Source organism: Xiphophorus maculatus, chromosome 9, assembly GCF_002775205.1.
Source record: "Xiphophorus maculatus strain JP 163 A chromosome 9, X_maculatus-5.0-male, whole genome shotgun sequence".
NCBI lineage: Eukaryota > Metazoa > Chordata > Actinopteri > Cyprinodontiformes > Poeciliidae > Xiphophorus > Xiphophorus maculatus.
In genome coordinates, this window is record NC_036451.1 from 17,211,147 (window position 1) to 17,228,358 (window position 17,212).

At 36.8% G+C, this 17,212-nt stretch overlaps 1 protein-coding gene across 1 annotated transcript; it reads right to left on the reverse strand.

The window, feature by feature from the left end:
- Positions 1-7,797: 7,797 nt before the first annotated feature.
- Positions 7,798-16,693, reverse strand: lpxn (leupaxin). The gene is made up of 9 exons (XM_005795753.2): positions 16,615-16,693; positions 15,769-15,848; positions 15,598-15,665; positions 13,824-13,920; positions 12,009-12,278; positions 11,762-11,935; positions 11,231-11,312; positions 11,001-11,149; positions 7,798-8,263 (listed from the first exon to the last, which is right to left on the reverse strand). The coding sequence occupies exons 1-9, from the start codon at positions 16,625-16,627 to the stop codon at positions 7,997-7,999; spliced, it is 1,200 nt and encodes a 399-aa protein (XP_005795810.1). The 5' UTR covers positions 16,628-16,693; the 3' UTR covers positions 7,798-7,996.
- Positions 16,694-17,212: the final 519 nt, after the last annotated feature.

The following is a 17,212-nucleotide window of genomic DNA, read 5'->3' on the forward strand; positions in this document are numbered from 1 at the left end:
ATCACATGGCTCTGGGCGAGTCCTGCTCTCAAGCAAAAGGGCTTATGATTGCATTTTAATGACATAAGTGGGAACAAGGTGTCACTCGAACTCAAATGGCTGGAGTGTGCTCCTAATGTATTCTTCTGAATCCCCTCAGACAAATTGAAATAAATGCTCTGCACCAAGGAGAAATGGAAAATGGAGACCTGCTAATGAAATTACTTCAAAATGCTATTGGAATTGCCAAGGGAGATATTTGTGTACAGTATGTACGAGTGTGTTATGTTGTGCCATTTATTGTAGGGAGATTTCAGGCCTCAGGTGCGTTATTGATTGGACCTTTGATTTTACAGCATTATAAAAAATATATACTGAAAAATCTCTGCTCTGCAGAGGTCATAGATGAAACAGTATCTTCCTTCTGATGCCAGGAATCAAGCAATGCTTAGAAAGGGTAAAGCACTATTTTTATCTCATTAGGCCTAGACATCCTTAACAAAACTGGCGGCAATCACATTGACTACATTTGTGCTAGTTTGTGCAGCAAAAACATTTGCTTGTGCTACTTTTGGTTTGAAGATATTAATGAAAGTTTAAAGGTTAAAATGTCTACCAGCTCCTCCACATTACCCAAATCAAAAATGTTTGTGCTACGTTTGTGGTGATTGTTGCAGTAAAAAAATTAATTTGTGCTGCTATCATTTTAAAGAAGGTAATAAAAAGGTTTCCAGAGGTCATCAGAGGTCAACCGTCCACCCACTCATATTCAAAAAATCTAATAAATTTGGCGTCAAGCAACTCTCCTATGTGTGTGCAGCAAAACATTTTGTTTGTGCTGCTTTTCCTTTGAAGATATAAATGATGGAGGCGGGGGTTCACTTAGGTATATCTGCAGATCACTGTCTTTTTGAAAATGGAGGTTTGTGACGAGGAGCATGGCGTCTTCTAAGGATTATCTTCAGCCTAATCAATTAGGTAAAAGTTTGACCCAATATTTGATCAGATCTGCTGATCTGTGACCAACAGAATTTGTGAAGCTGAGTTCATTAAGGAAATAAGTGAATTGTTGACCCAAGTCCTGAGTCATGACTCTTGGATCAATATTTGGTCAAACTACCCCAACATATGACCTAGGAAAATAGCACAGCATTTTTACTGGGTAGCTGTTTCAAACAGACCTTAAATTACAAATGCTTGGGAAGTGGATTTGGATCCTTTAAGTAATACATAGCAAATTCTAATATACAAGTGATTTTAGGACTTTAAATAAACCAATGCTGCCATTTCTCAAAGACTGCCCCGTGATCCAAATCCAGCCCGATTTTAAACCTTATTTAAACTTTTCAGTGAGCCACCAACTTGTCATTTTATCTAGTAGTTATGGGCAGGGCAATAATTTATGAAAAACAATAAAAGCTTTACTCACTGCACTGTAAACTCACACATGGACGCAATGAAGAAGCAAATGAAGCCATCCATCTTTTTGACACTAAAGGCAAGCCCACTGTCTTATAAATCCTCCACTGTCCAAGACTTTTTGGTCATCATAAACACTGGCCATTTTGCCATGCACTGCCTTTTCTTTCTCACATTTTTCCTACTGTTGAGGAATAAAATCCTTGGCAGGCCATGTTAAAGAGACGACACAGAGATGTGTAGCAATGAAACAAGAGCAGAAGTGTTCCCCAGAAGCTGACTCATTTTTAAATGATAAAACCAGAGAACCCAAGTTCACTTGGTTAAGGATCAGTGGGCACACGGGAAAAGCAGCGATGCTCACACAGATATGCCTTGTGTTAACTACTCAGAAAACCATAGTTTCTTGAGAACTCAAAAACAGAAACAGACACCAAACTCATAAAAAGACTAAATAAGCTGCCATGTGTGTTTTCCTTCTGTGCGCAGTTGACCTTGGTGACCAAATCCGAAGGTACTCTGTGTATATCTGAATTGATTTCTGTGAGCAAATAAGCCACTTTATTAGTCTTTATAAGTGGATAAGCTCAGGGTATTAGTAGTCATGTTTCGTTAGCATTATGCATGTCTCTTTACACAATCATAATCCAAAATGGCATGAATAGAAAATCCCTAAACAGGATTTACAAGACTGCTGGCTTTTCGTGTGTGGCATTTATATGTCTGCTGGTATGAGAGAGAGGCTGAGATAGCAAGGAGAACTCTGTGTTCAGCCAAAAACAACAAGAAGTTCCTTTTGCACAGAGCAGCCAGTCATGAATCAGGTGTGATACCTGCTCCCGGTATCAGCCAAAACAAACACCCACAAAGTACAGTTGTTTTCCGGCTCAGCTTTTCACTGTGTAAACGTAATTACCAAGGTGTCAAAGTCTTTATTTTCTTCTTAACAGCGGAAAATACATTCATTTAATCTTTAACACCAAAATCCTTTTTGTCCCAGCGGGTCTAGCTACATTTTCATCTGCTTGCTGGACCACCATGTAGTGTGGACTTCTGTTAATTTGGCTTTTCCTTTTATTGATCCTTTTGTGATATTTTTTTTCAGTCTCAGCAGTTGGTTACCTTATGCCACAGCATTGTAGAAAATGTAGTTCTTAAAAATGTGCTCATGTATACACCCACTTGTTACCTTATTGGGAATACCTTACCAGTGACCTTCTGCAATCAGAGTTGCCAGAATAGTTTTTGGATCAGAATCAACAAGGTGTTGGGAATGTAAATGAATTGAGTTGCTGCCTTATGATGCCAGATTCACTATGTGTGCTGTGACAAGCAAGTCAAGAGAAATTCCTAATGAAGTGGCCATTGAGTTTATAAACAGTTCAAAACAGATCTTTACATCTTTGCACGGTATAAAAACACACATAGCCTTTCTTTAAATCACTGTCAAATCAAATCTGATTAAATGTCATTGTTTTGAATTAGTTAGGATTATAAAAACTGTTTCTGTTTGCTTAATATCAAGATAAAAAAACAACAACATTCTTTAGGTCTTTTTATTAAATTTCCTAATATTCAGGAGCTACATACATGTCCTCAGTATTTGGTAAAATTGCCTTTTAAAGGCTACACAATTGTGCAGTAAATAGTACTGTTGCCTTGCAGCAAGAAGGTCCTGGGTTTGAATCCTAGCCTTTCTGAACAGATATGCCATGTTCTCCCTGTGTATGTGTGGGTTCTCTCCGTGTATACCGACTTCCTCCTATATTCCAAAAATATGACTGTCAGGTTATTTGGTCTCCCTAAATTGTCTCTAGGTGTGAGTATGTGCCTGCCTTATTTTCTGCGTCTCTGCGTTACCCTGTGATGGACTAGCAACCTGTCAAGGGTGCACCCTGTCGCTGGCTGAATGACCACTGGAGATAGACACTGGCATCCAATGCAGGCATAAGCAGGTATAGACAATGAATGGATGCCATTTCAAACTGTTTGGCTTTGGTCACCATTTTGGAAATACTTCCTGCTAGCTTCCTTGAAATTTTAGTTTGTACGAAATGTCCTTTGTTTGTCAAATGTGTTCCTGTGTTGCCTACAGGAACACATACTAGAAACTTGTCCAGGATGTACCCTGAATCTCACCAGTGATGACCATATAGACATTTGGCTCAATATAACTCAGTAAGGATTAGCAGGTATTGGCAATGGATGGATGGATTATGCATTGAAGGACAAGTTGGTCAAACTATACACAATCGATTGTGTCAAAAATTAACTGAATAAATTACACTCATGAAGTGAGAATGATTAATAATCTTTGAAGATGTTTTACTTGATGTTTGCCTCTGGTGTTGTTTTAGAGACTTAAAGAGACTTTGGCATTTTATTTGGCTCTCCCTAAATAATGAGGATATTTAGGGAGAATCAATTTTTTGAGGTAATATTTGGGAGAAAAAGTTTGAAAACCACTGAGGTACAGCATACATCCTTGTGATATACTGTAGCTAAAGTGGCAGTTTTCTTTCATTAGTACATATGGCGTACAGAAACACTCAGTAATGATGTTGCAGTAATCTGATCCATCTATATTTTACTGTGCCTACCGGAGCTGAGTTCATTGAGTTGTCTTCGTTCGGCGTTTCCACAGATGTGTATTATGTGTCTTCGAGTAAATGTAGTGATTAATGCGTATAAGTACCTTGTGACAGCTTCAGAGCTGATGTGAACTTATAGTTAAGGGTAGAGCCTAGCCGGGTATGACCCACAGTGGGGCCATAATGGGCTGGATAGGGCGCCCCGCCGTCCCCATCAGGGGTGGCCGAGCGGACACAGACATTTTACAGGAGAGGAGGTAAGTGTTTGGTTACAGTCTCAAACAAAAAGAATCCTCCTAAAACCATGCTCCTAATCCCCGTTTTTCCTCCCCCTGTTTCCCTGAGCCCCAACACCTTTTTTTGTTCCAGTTTACCCCTCACTCCGTTAGTTCCTTCTCCAATCAAGCTCAAACACCCATCTTACTTTCCAAACTGCATAATTTTGACCCAGGTTCACTGTTTGTTAATGTCACTTGACTTTACACTTACTCCTGCAAAAGCATTTCATGTTTTCTCATTTTTATTGTGTGCCAGTGGATCTTTTTCCTCCTTATTCTCTCACTCCAATTTTAATTTTTCTCATTGTTCTTTGGTAGAAATGTGTGTTTAAATGTGTTTATTGGATTTTTTTTATGTGTTGTTTTTCCACAGTGTTTCATTTTTAATTTTTTATGTACATTAACTTAGAATAATGTTCAGATGCATCAGGGAATCTCCCAGACAGAAAACTAGTGGAAGAATAGAGATAAAGCAATATAAAACTTTGCCGTTGTGTTAAGCGGTTTGATTAGCTCCAAGCTGGCATAGCTGCATTAACTATTCACGTTGAAAAACATGTTTTCTCCTTTGCTTCATACAGTATCTAAATCATTTAATCACAAAGTGAAAACATGAGTTCATTTGAAACAGAGGCATTAGTCTGTTAGCTCATGAAACACTTACAATCTAGAATGTTTAGATCTGCCTAAATGTGATACATCCATACTTCTTCCATGATGCACGGTGCAAAGTCTGCAGCAGCCTTACAAGGAGGGACCTGACAGCGATGACAGCATGATTAATGCTCAACGTCGTTCCCATTCAAACACTGACTTCACACACACACGCACACACCCAGCTCACGTGGCATGCTTGAGAAAAACTTAAATAAACTGCTCACTGGGAAAACTATAAAGCTCTCATTGCTTCCAATAGCAGAATGAAATATATCAATAATGTGACTACAGATAAAACTTAGATTTGGTTTATTTTTACCCAGATTTGGTTTATTTTTACAGAAGCTTAGTTTACTTATATTAATATGTATTCAGAATGTACTTGTAGTTTTTTTCTATGTTGTGCTTCCTATTTAATTTAGGGAGCCATTTATGTTTTGGAATTTTACTTTTAGCTCATTATTACAATAATAATTGTGGAATAGACATGCTCAGTCAGCTGTGGTTCCTTACAACATTTTGCTCGTATCATTAAAATGATTGAACTTGACTGTATGCATTTGAATCTGAACGTGACTATATGACTATATAACTAATTTATTTAAGCCAAATATAAACTAACTTGGATCCCATATTGTTATAAATGCACTGAATCTGTTTTGACTTGACAGTTGTTAGGAATTTGGTAATGTATACTGAATATAATATTTTTGCAAAAATTGTCAAAATTATTGCCAAGTGTACATCAGCCAGCAAAACTAAGTAGCAAAAATTATAATTTTTGTATTGTTTTGAAAATTATTGAAAAATAGCTAGATTAGTTAGTATTGAAAAGAAAGAGCTAGCTGTGTTGAAAGTAGCAGCTTTCTCCAAGGAGCACTAACTTAAAAATGAAAAATAACCAAAATAAAAATGAGAAATAAAAAAGAGATATTGACATATCCTTTAGAAATTACTCAAATGTTTGGTTGTTTTTTTTTTATTTAAAGACTGTACACATGTAAATTATATTATAGCATGGAGTGATCAGAAAAAAGAATATTGGTTTCTGCTCTTTCCTGTTAAACAGCAATTTCATGGCCAGCTTGGGGAAATAGAAAATACACGGAAATAATGAAAATTTGGAATTTTATGCTTTTTTTGTTGCTGTTGTTTGGTAGCCTCCTGGTAACAGTGCCCAAAACTGAATGTTTTTCATTCAAGTAGATGTAAAACACAATATTCCATTTGTATTTAAATTCTGCAAAAATTGCGAAATCTTTCTGTTATTTGTGTAGCAATCCAACAAATACCTCATATTAATGTGCAATTTCCACAATTAGTCTATAGGAAACGAAATATAACTCATCCGATGACAGAACGAGCTTAAATCTGCCAGCAACCGCTGAGGCATTAAAACACTTTTGTGGTTCATTCATCCTTCAACAGTTTCTGAGGGGATGCAGGGATGTGAAGGAGCTCCTTCTAAAAACTACCTTTGTTAACCTCACCACATTCATTAATCTTCGAGATGCAGTCATAAAGGAGCCTGTGTGGAGGATGAAGAGGATGTGTGATTCCAGGGGCTGCCAGGGGCCAAGTGGTCAATCTGAGACAGAGGAATCACAGGTTGGCATGACGAGTCCATGCCACTCTCTGCCAAGACAAGCTATCGGGCCATATAGACAAATCTCCTGACAAGCTCTCTCAAACTGTGAGAAAGTAAATCCTGACTGCCAAGTCTAACAGCAAACTGAGGACAGTTTATGGAATCCATTAATTCGGCGCTTTTGTGTTTATCGTGGTTCATCTGGAATTTGATTTGTGATTGTGATGTATGGAGTCTCCTCAAAAGTAAAACCAAGCACCAACAGCACACCTTGTACAGGCATCCAAAGTTCACACATGGTAAAGTTTTCTTCATAGGAAATATTTTGATGGAGTTATGAAAACGATGTCAGTAATAATTACTTACTGATAGTTGTACATAATTTCTCAATGAGGCTGTGCATAACTTATCCCTTTGTATGATGAATCCCTACTCATTTTACAGTGCTTTGATGAATTGTTTATACACCTTAGACTTTTTTAACATTCTGTCATGTTGGGCCATAATCCCATGTATTGTAGTGCGATTTTATGTGATCAAGCAACACAAAGTGAAACACAATTGGGATGTGGAAAGAGGTTGATAAGTAGTTGATTACAAATAGAAACAAGAGAAGAGCAGCATGCATTTCTTTTAAATAAACCAGACCACGACTGAATTGTCTGTTCAATTCAGGCCTTGGTGCCTATCTCCACAGATCATGGAGTAACCCTGGACAGGTTGCTAGGCCATCATAGATCAACATAAAGACACAGAGGACAAATATCCATACACAGTCAATTTACAGAGATCAATTTACCTAACAGTCATGAATCGGGACTAGGATTAATTCTGCAGAGTACCTGGAGAAAACCAATGCATGCAAGACGAAAACATGGAAACTCCATGTGCCAAGACCCCCAGCCATATTTAAGACGTTCTTGCTGTGAGGTAATAGTGCTACAAACTGTGCCAATGTACAGCCCTCATCCACTGATCCACTGAACACCTCTTCCAGAGTTATGATGAGTCTCTTGTTGATTCTTTTAATTAAGAGTTAATGCTCTCCTTGCCAATTTAGGCAGATCGTCATATCTTAGTGGATTCACAGTTGTGCCATAAATGTTCAAAGTTAAAGATATCATATTTATAACCTGACCATTCTTTAAAATTCTCCCCAACTTTTTCCTTGATTTTCCGCTTTGTTCCTTCTCTCATGTTCTCTAAAAGAATCTTTGAGACTTTTACAGAGCAGCTGTATTTGTATTAAGATCAAAACATACATGTGCACCGTGTTTGCTTGGCATATGTGTCCTACATTTTATTTAGTGGTATTAGGATAAAGAGCATGGAATCTTATTACCTCATTCAGTAAACAGAGATACAACCTTGGAATGCAATATTATTAATAATAGATAATTCAGCTCACTGATGTGGGAAAATAGCCATCCTCTTCCAACATTAGACATTATGTCTTCATCTTTGAGTGACTTGCTGTAAATGTCTCATAGAAAGAGCTTGTTGAAGCAAGCTGAACAGTAGGGCTTTCCATTCTGCTCCTTGAAGATCCCGTGGCTGAGTTGCCGCAGACAAAAGGCGCAAACAAAGTGCTCAGGATGAAACTTGCGATCGAGAGCTGAAACACAGCGGCCAGTGATGGGCTTCCCACAACCCCCGCACAGGGTGCCCTGCCTGGCGTGAAAGTGGGTGGAACAGAGGGGCCGACCGTCCAGTTCCATGAAACAGCCATCGCTAAACGGCTTCAGACAGTCCTGAGTTTAAAAAGAGAAGTAGAAGATAGTGAAGGATTAGGATAAGCAAAAATGATGCTCTGTGTCAAAATAAGACTGAATACAGCCAGATTAAAAAACAGCAAAAATATTTGCAACATTGGCTCAACTCTTGAAGACTGCGGTTACAGTTTTGGCAATGTAGTCTATGATTACTTTTCAAAATTTGCCTTTATGACTGCTTGGTAGCAAACAAGAAATGACTGCGAAATCAGCATAGAGGGGAAAAATGATCAATGATGCATATCGAAAACATTGACCATTTTAAACAAATTGTGATGAATGAAAAAGGTTATGTTTCTCATCCATATTCAAACTTGAGGAAGTGAACAAAAGTTTTCAGTTGAACTTATGCCCACTTCATTCGCTGTACACAGTGGAGGGGACGGGATGTCACGGCATGAAAAACTGCTGGCCGATTGGTCAATTCATAAATAGACATGTAGACATCTTCTTCAATCAAGACATAGACGTAGAATCCAATAAATAAATAAATAAATAATCACATAATAATAATAATAATAATAATAATAATAATAATAATAATAATAATAATAATAATAATATATTATATACTAAATTATATTCATATATAAAATTTATATTATTATAATTATTTATTAGTTGTTTTTTTACATTATTTAACATGGAAGAAGTTATTGGTTAATATCATTTTCCACAGGGAAGACAAGTCACTGCTTCTATTATTCAAAAGTATCTCTGATGATATTTAACCGGCCTCATGAACCGAGAATGTGATCGCTGAAAAGCCCAGTAATTTGGTCTGCACAGTTTTTAGATGCATTACAAAACGTACAAAACTTTAATAATTGATACAGTGTGCAGATTTGTGTAGTTGCACCTTCATGTAGCTAAAGTTATTTTTAATTTTTCTATATCAGGCTACTAGGACATATTTGCATCATTCATCATCATTGTACATATTCATATAGACAGAATAGGGATGACTGACTGGATAAAAAAAATACCCATCTTGCAGTGGGATTAACACTGAGAACATATTGTTAACAGCTTTGTCTTGCAAAAGAACCTGTTATTTATAAGAAGGTTGGCTCTAATAAGGTGCTTGTTTGTTTACATTATCCAGTCTGGGCACACCCCCAAGTTGTTCTGGAGCTAGGAAGTAAATATCCTATTGAGTTCCTAAATTCTGTTTCATGTTTTTTTTTAAGAACCCTGTAATCTCTGATAATTAATTATTGGATGGTAAACAGATATTGTTTGGCCGTAGTTGGTGGTGCAGAGGTTGCATAAGTGTGTCTGCCCTGAAGCTCAAACTATATTGAAGAACCTGACTCCACTGTTCAGTCTTTTTGGGTAAATGCCTAACATCAATTATAGTGAATGTGATTCATCACTAATAAAGTCCAGCTGTCCCAGCAAAATCTTCCCAACATTTGCTGATTTGTAACTTGTAGTTTAAGCCATAGCCTGTAGAGAGGGAACAAAGGCTCCAGAAGATCACATTGTACAAATGTTAAGGAGCTGCACGAATTTCTGCCAAGTCCTGGTTTTGTTTTTAAATGCTCAAATAAAATCTGTTCTCAACACAGGAGAGGAGCTGTTAAACATAAAGCTTTCTTCTAAAGTGAACATCTAGATTTAAGGGTGTTTTCATTTTTTAGTTGGAACAAATCCAAACTATAAAACACTAAATATTACCAAAAGAACACAAAGACTAAGGTGAACTCTGGTGAAGGCAGCATCATAGTCTGGAGTTACTTTTCTTCAAGCGGAACTGGGTTTTTTGACAAACATGCATTGTGGCAAATGTAAGTCAGCATTCATCCAAAGCATTCGGTTACTGGCTAGAATAATGCAATTTTTCTTCATCACTGTATTTCCAAGCATACCTAGAAGTCCACAAAATCATGACTTCATGGAAGTAAAGTTAAGCATGTTATTGCAAAGCCAAAGTCAGAAAAAAGAAAGTTTGACAGAAACTTTGAGGGCTATGAATAAGACACGTTCACTTAGTCTGACAGGGTTGGACAACTTTTGCCAGTTTGCTCACTCTATTCTGTAAAAGTTACCCCACCCTATCAAACTATTAACTCCAGTTAAGATGTGGAATGCAGAACTTCTACTAAAGCATAAAGAGTGCTGAAAGGTATTCAACAAAGTTATAGTTTAACAGTGCACACTTATTCAGCTATGTTATTGCTTCTTTTCCACTTTTTTTTTCTTTTAACAGATATCTTTGTTTTTTAGTTTAATTGTACTGCATACACATCACTGTATCACACTGTATATATTCACATTTATTGCAATTATATTCATGGGCTTAAGTTGTTGAATGTCCTAGATTGTTAAAAAAAATAAAATTCACTTTGTAGAACAGAAAAAACATAAAGGTGCCATTTTTACCTCTACGTTTTCAGAACTCTGCGCAATTAATATCTTGAAATGCAGCTGACCGAGTAAAGAGAGAAGTGCAGCAGACGGAACCGTATTTAACCGACTGCTCTACACAGCGGTGGCTTTGAAGACAATATAAAAGATACCCACACAGAGAGAATATGGTTCCCTTGATTTATCTGCAACATTTCCACCGCAACATTTTCATCATGCATATGGTTTGCATCAGCCCTGTGGTCAAACCGATGCAAACAAAGCAAGTGTGTGGGTATCTGTCTCATTTATTCTCAAGGTTGTGTGTGAGCCGGAGCCGTGTGTGTGGTCTGTGTTGGAGGCTCACTGCGCAGACGAAGCACTCTGGATGCCAGGTGCCATTGGCTGCAGTCAGGTAGTTCTCTCTAACGGACTCCCCACAGCCTGAACATTTGGGAGCAAAAAGGTGGTAGAAGTCCTTGCAGCAGTATGGTTTTCCATCCTTCTCCAGGAAGCCTTGGATAGATACGGGATACGCTGATATGTGTGCTAAATATTATTTTTATGCTGAGGCAAATAAATTATCAAACATCTCACCGTCTGGCCCAAACAGGTCTCCGCAGTGTGTGCAGAAGAAGTGCTCTGGGTGCCAAGTTTGGTCCAGAGCTGTCAAGATGTTCTGGTGGAAAAAAAAACACCAAAAATACTACATCTCTCTTTTACTTTCTTTGGGGATTATTGACGTTTTTCTCATCTCTCGTAGCTAAATGTGAACAAACACAAAAAAAATGGACCGTGAGCCACATGAAGGGAATCATCAGGGATGCTGCATTAGTTTCTCATTAATGTCTTTGGTTTATAGCATGAGGTAATCCCAGTCTGAAAAACCACCAGTATGGGTTTTCCTTTTATTTATTAGCATAACATGTGATCTTGGCCAAGAAAAAAAAATAACAACATCCAACATGTCATCATGCAGTCGTCGAAATTTTACAGTGAGGATTAATGGATGTAATGGACAATTTAGGACATGAATCGGGAAACAAAAAGAGAAGCTGAGATTAAGTTTGTTATTTAAGATGCTTTACATAAAGTGTAATACTGCATAATTGGAGTTTCTTATTATACCTGCAATATCGGCCCCTGGCAGTAGGCGCAGCGTGGAGAAAAGAGCTGATGGTAGTCTTTGTCACAATACGGCCGTCCCTCTCTCTCAAAGAAGCCTGTTGTGCTCAGCTCCTCCTTACACACCATACACACAAAGTGCTCAGGGTGCCACACCTCACCCAGAGCTGTGATCATCTAAACAACAAAAGTCAAATGAAGTGAAAAAGACTGCTTTGACTATAGTTAAATTTAAAGGTTCACGTTTTACCTTTCCAACAATGCATTTGTTGCATGCAGCACAGTGGCCTTTGGCTGTGGTGCGCACACCGATCTTCTCCAGGTCCGAGCTCAGCCCTCCAAGCAGGTCATCTATAGAATCTGTTTTCTGCGTCTGGATCGAGGGTTTTGGGTTGGAACTTGCTGGGCCGCTGCTACTGCTGCTGTCGCTGTCCTTCTGCCCTGATGTCCCATCCTCGTTTTTTTTCTTTGCAGTCTGCTTCTGTGTCAGCGGTGGAGGGGCCGATGGAGGTAAGTGGTTCTAAATAAAGATACATGGATGTCAAAATGTCAGGTTTAGTCTTTACATGAGATTTAAGTTCTTAAGTGATCAAATACAGAAATATTATGTCAGATTGTGCAATAGTGATGTTGGTGCAATACTGCCCTCTAGTGTTAAACCTTATTAATTTATTTCATTTTTAAAATGTTGTTCTACTGCACCCGCAGCATGTCCATATGAGGCTGGTAGGTTGTTACCAAAAGCATCTCCCTGAAGTTATTTCAGCTAAAGGGCGACATGATCTATTTTGAAGCAGTGTGAACTATATTCACACATTTTTGTTGATATCTTTCGCTTAATTAGCAAAACAAGGTAAGATTTGAGGGTTTACCTGCAATAAAATGGTTTTCTTTGAGGAAAAAATAGAGTAGACGCTGATAAATTTCAATATCTTTTGTAAAAACTGAATATTTGATGAAGTGTCCAATTTGTTCTCCCCATAATAGCACAGTCGCAATCAGAAATATTCAACTCATTAAATTTTTTAATTTAATGACTTGTTGCATCTTTAACAAATATTGCATCTTTAACAAGATGCAATATTTGGGTGCAACAAATGTATTAACGTCACAGTTTTTAAATACCTATGAAATATTGTTTTAAAGCTGTGTGAAAATTTTAATAACCTGTAATGAATTTAAAACAATTCACTTTGTTTTAAGGCTTGTCGACACAAGTCAAGCCTTTGGAAACTCAATAAGGATTCTTCATTTGTTCTTTTTGTGAGGCAGACATACTGTAAGTACCGCACATGAAGGCGCTGTGAGAAAATTTGCAGAAATATTAATATTCTGCTATTATAAGGGAGATTAAAACATATGGAGCAGCTGCATACCTGCCTGATCATAAGTCCCCAGATTTTATCAAAAGTTTTTAGTTACTTAATCAGAATAGCTAAGAAAACCCTGTGTTTGACTAAAGGACACTATAATACACACATTGAATAAACAAGGGTTTAATGGCAAGAATCCAAAATGAAAATCTCTGGATCACCAGGGACATAAAAAGCAAAATATCTGCCAGAAAGGAAACTAGAAATATGGAAACAAAGAGTTTTGGGAGATAGACCAAACTTGAACTGTTTGACTATATGACGAAGCGATACGTTTAGCTTACAAAGGGTCAGGCTTATGAACAGAAGAAAACTGTCAAACATGGAGGTGGGCCTCTGATGATGTGGGGCTGTTGTTCTGACATTGCAAGTAGCATCATGTTTTACCAGACACATTCACAAGAGGGACATGATTCCTTCTGTTTACAAATCAAGGCAACACAGTCAATGTATTTTAATTGGACTTTCTAGAAAAATAACTTCTTAAGGATCCATTTTCTTTCATCCACTTTTCTATAAAGTATTTTTATGCAAATGGGTTAAATATTTTCTGATTCCAACTGTGCATCATTAATTAACTCCTTTTTTTTACCAGTACATCACTTCTACGAGACATTATCATACACAAAATGTGAATTGTGATCATTTATAACCATTTCCTGACACATCCAGGTCAACAGCTTTATACTGACCCCTTCTGCTAAACCCATCAGGTCTTGCAAGATAGACTCCAGTTCTAGAGTTGGTGAGTCCGGAGGCAGAGCAGCTGCAACAGGCGCAGGTAGGTCACTGTGTTAAAAACAAATGTAAAAAAATAATAAATAAATACATGATAATGCTACAAAAGCCTTTGCGATAATAAAAAGCATTTAGAGACCAAATTTACAGTTCTATTTTTGCCCGTGTTTTAGGTGCTTAACTAAATAATATTGGGAATAGATTTGTTAAAGCATATTTGGCTTTTAAATGTATTTTATGGTGGTTGAAAGCAATTTAAAATATATTTAGTAAAATCCGAAAAAGCCAGAACAGCATAACTTAACTCATAAACAAATAAACTATGAGCATGTCTGAAGGGTAGATTGAAACAAGAAGACATTGTTTTCAACACTTTAATCTTCTATTAAACACAAAATAGCAAAATATTTTAAAAATAAAATTATCATACTATGAAAAACTTATCTAAATTTGCAACCACACGAAATGCGTTGTTTGGAATTGTCTTGCTGAAAGTAGCATTCAGATGAATGTGCTTAACTTTTCTAAATCTTTAAGATTTTTGGTTTCAACTATTTATAAAATATCATAGTGCATGATTTTGTACTAGTTAGAACCACATAAAGATCAGATAATTTATGTGTTAAGCTAATTTACAAAGGTTTTTTTTTCCTTTTATGCTGAACATTTGTTGCTCCAAAACATTGCATGCATGTACCAAATTAATGAACTTGCATTGAATGTTACACTGTGATCCATCAGATTATAGGATTTTTTTTTTTTTTTTTCTGATTCAGAAGACATGTGGCCTTGCTGGATCATGATGTTACATGTTTGCTTCACATAGTAAAGTTTTAACTGGTGGAGACAAGAAAAACATGTTCTCATCATGGTCCGTGGGCTTTTAGTGGTTTCTGTTTACGATGAGCTGATCTTTTACAAATGTCTTGTTTTTCGGTTGTTATATGCCTTTTTTAGTAACTGTTTTAATTAGCTTTGATCCATTTATTTTGTTTGTGTCCTCTTTTGCTTCTTTTTTTCTGCTCTGACATCATCCTCCTTCTGATCACTGTCTTATGACTACCACTTAAGCTTACTTCCAATTACGTCCTTCTGTGTGTTTACTCAACTGCTTTGTTGTTTTGTTGCCAAGATGTTGTTTAACTTATTTCATCTGTCAGACTTGACACAAACTCTGTCGTGTGTCAGTGGTTTGTAACCTGACATACATGCATATAAGCCTGACTCAGCTCTTATCCACTCTTTAGGAAACTGCTACAGTATTTTAGAAAACTTGGCTATTTTGCCATAACTTGGGCCACAGAATCATTCATGTTTTTTGGGCCTGCTTTATAAGCATGCCTTTTTTAAATTAAATTGCATTTTATTTATTTTCTTTACAACATCTTTATAAGTGTTTTTTTTGTGTTACGTCATTTTAAGACATTCAGTGCTCACACATTTGCATACCCCCTATAAATACAAATGACGACACACAAGGACAATGTGTGGTATGTACTACCACACACCCCACACTAACTGTGCTAATTACTTGTTTTATGCATTCCAACAATATTTGTAAGGCAAATATGATAAACTGTATGCCTCAGCTATGAATATATTTGCTGTCTTGTAGCGATTTTATGTTTTACTGGTGATGATACAACAGAACACTGAAATTCTGTGTAAAATTCTGTTTAATTTTACATTAAACACAGGACAAACAGCAGACAAGCATTTATACATTACCTGTAGACATTAGAGCTGGCTGAGTTTTTCTCTTTCTTTTTGTCACTGGCAAGAATGGCAGCTGGAGCCTGTGTGGACAATGAAGTTACATTGACATTTTGTTTACATAAATATTTGAGCTTGTTTTAGTCCATTTAAAATGATAAACATATTTCTTTCTCTTTCGTTCACCTGTCCACCAGTTGCAGCGGTGGTTTCCTGGAGACTGTTTGAACCTGTAGGACTCAAAGCCAGCTCCTCTAACAGCAAATCTGCAGACGAAAGCAAATCGTGAAGCTTCGTAGCAGCTTATAGGTTGTGGTGTAACAGATTCATCTCGAGTAGTGTTAATGTTACAGCTGAGAACATTATTCTGCTTGTTAACCAGCAAAACATAATTTTTTTGCACGGTAGTGGATTTCCTGTGAGGATAAACGTGCAAACAAACTTAGGTTGTTTCATACAAGCCGACTTCCTGAGGAAATGGAGAACATTGCTCCGTTGCAGAAGTGAAACTTGTCTTAATGTCACAAGAATGCGGTGACTAATACTGAGGCGATTTCATGCAATCTTTTTGTGACATGTTATTAAAAGGGAAACATGGAGATAAACAATTAAGCATATTCAATATACATTGTACTGGTTTCGAATGAAAGAGTCAAAATTTTGGTCGCTAAAAAGAAAACTAGATGCCATGTTTGAAGCAAGGAACGCGTTGTAGATATTGCGATTACTTTGAAACTGCTCATTTACATTTACATGTCGTTAGATCAGCATTTCTCAAGCACAGTCAGCAGAATCTGTATGTTGTAATACCAAACAACTTACTAAAAAACAACTGGTTGATAAAACAAATAAATAAATAAACAATTACAATTTCTCATGATATACCCCAAATGATATTGTTTTGTAGTAATTACTGAACAGCACAGATGTGTTTATATAGTTGATCTTGGTCAGTAATCTCAATTATGTATTAAAGCTTCATATATATGCAGTTTCCATGTTATCATCAGCAGAGAAAGAAAGTCACCTTACCGAGTTCATCCATGTTGTTTCCTGCTCTCAACACTTGGGTGTGTGTGCTTTTTTTCTTTACTGCAGTTTTGTCACTGGGGTAACAAGCCTTGTTTCTCATCAGATCTACACCACCACTTCCTGAAAGGAAGTTTTTTTTTTCTTACTATTATAAGATCTAATGCTGCGTGATATCGCAGTTCAAGGATCAAACCTTCAAGTTTCATCTTGATCTTGCAACATTTTCTCACATTTTGTACTCAGTTTTGAAAAGTGCTTGAAATAAATTGTGCATGCCACTTGTTAGTGTAAATGGTAAATGATTAAAACAACGTGTTTATAGTACCAGAACAATTTTAACAATTGCAATGGTTTTAATAAGATATTTATACATACAGCGAGATATGTACGTTTTACTTGCTGAAGTGTATCATTGTAAAGATGAAAATAGGTTATAAATTGATGCTAAGGCATCTTAGTGGAGGTATTTCAACAACTCATAATACATATTTATTTATTACAGACACATTTAGTTAGTATTTTGAAGTGAAAACATGACTTGAATGTTCACACAAATGCTTTGAGGCAACAAAAGCAAAAATATGATCTTTATATTTGT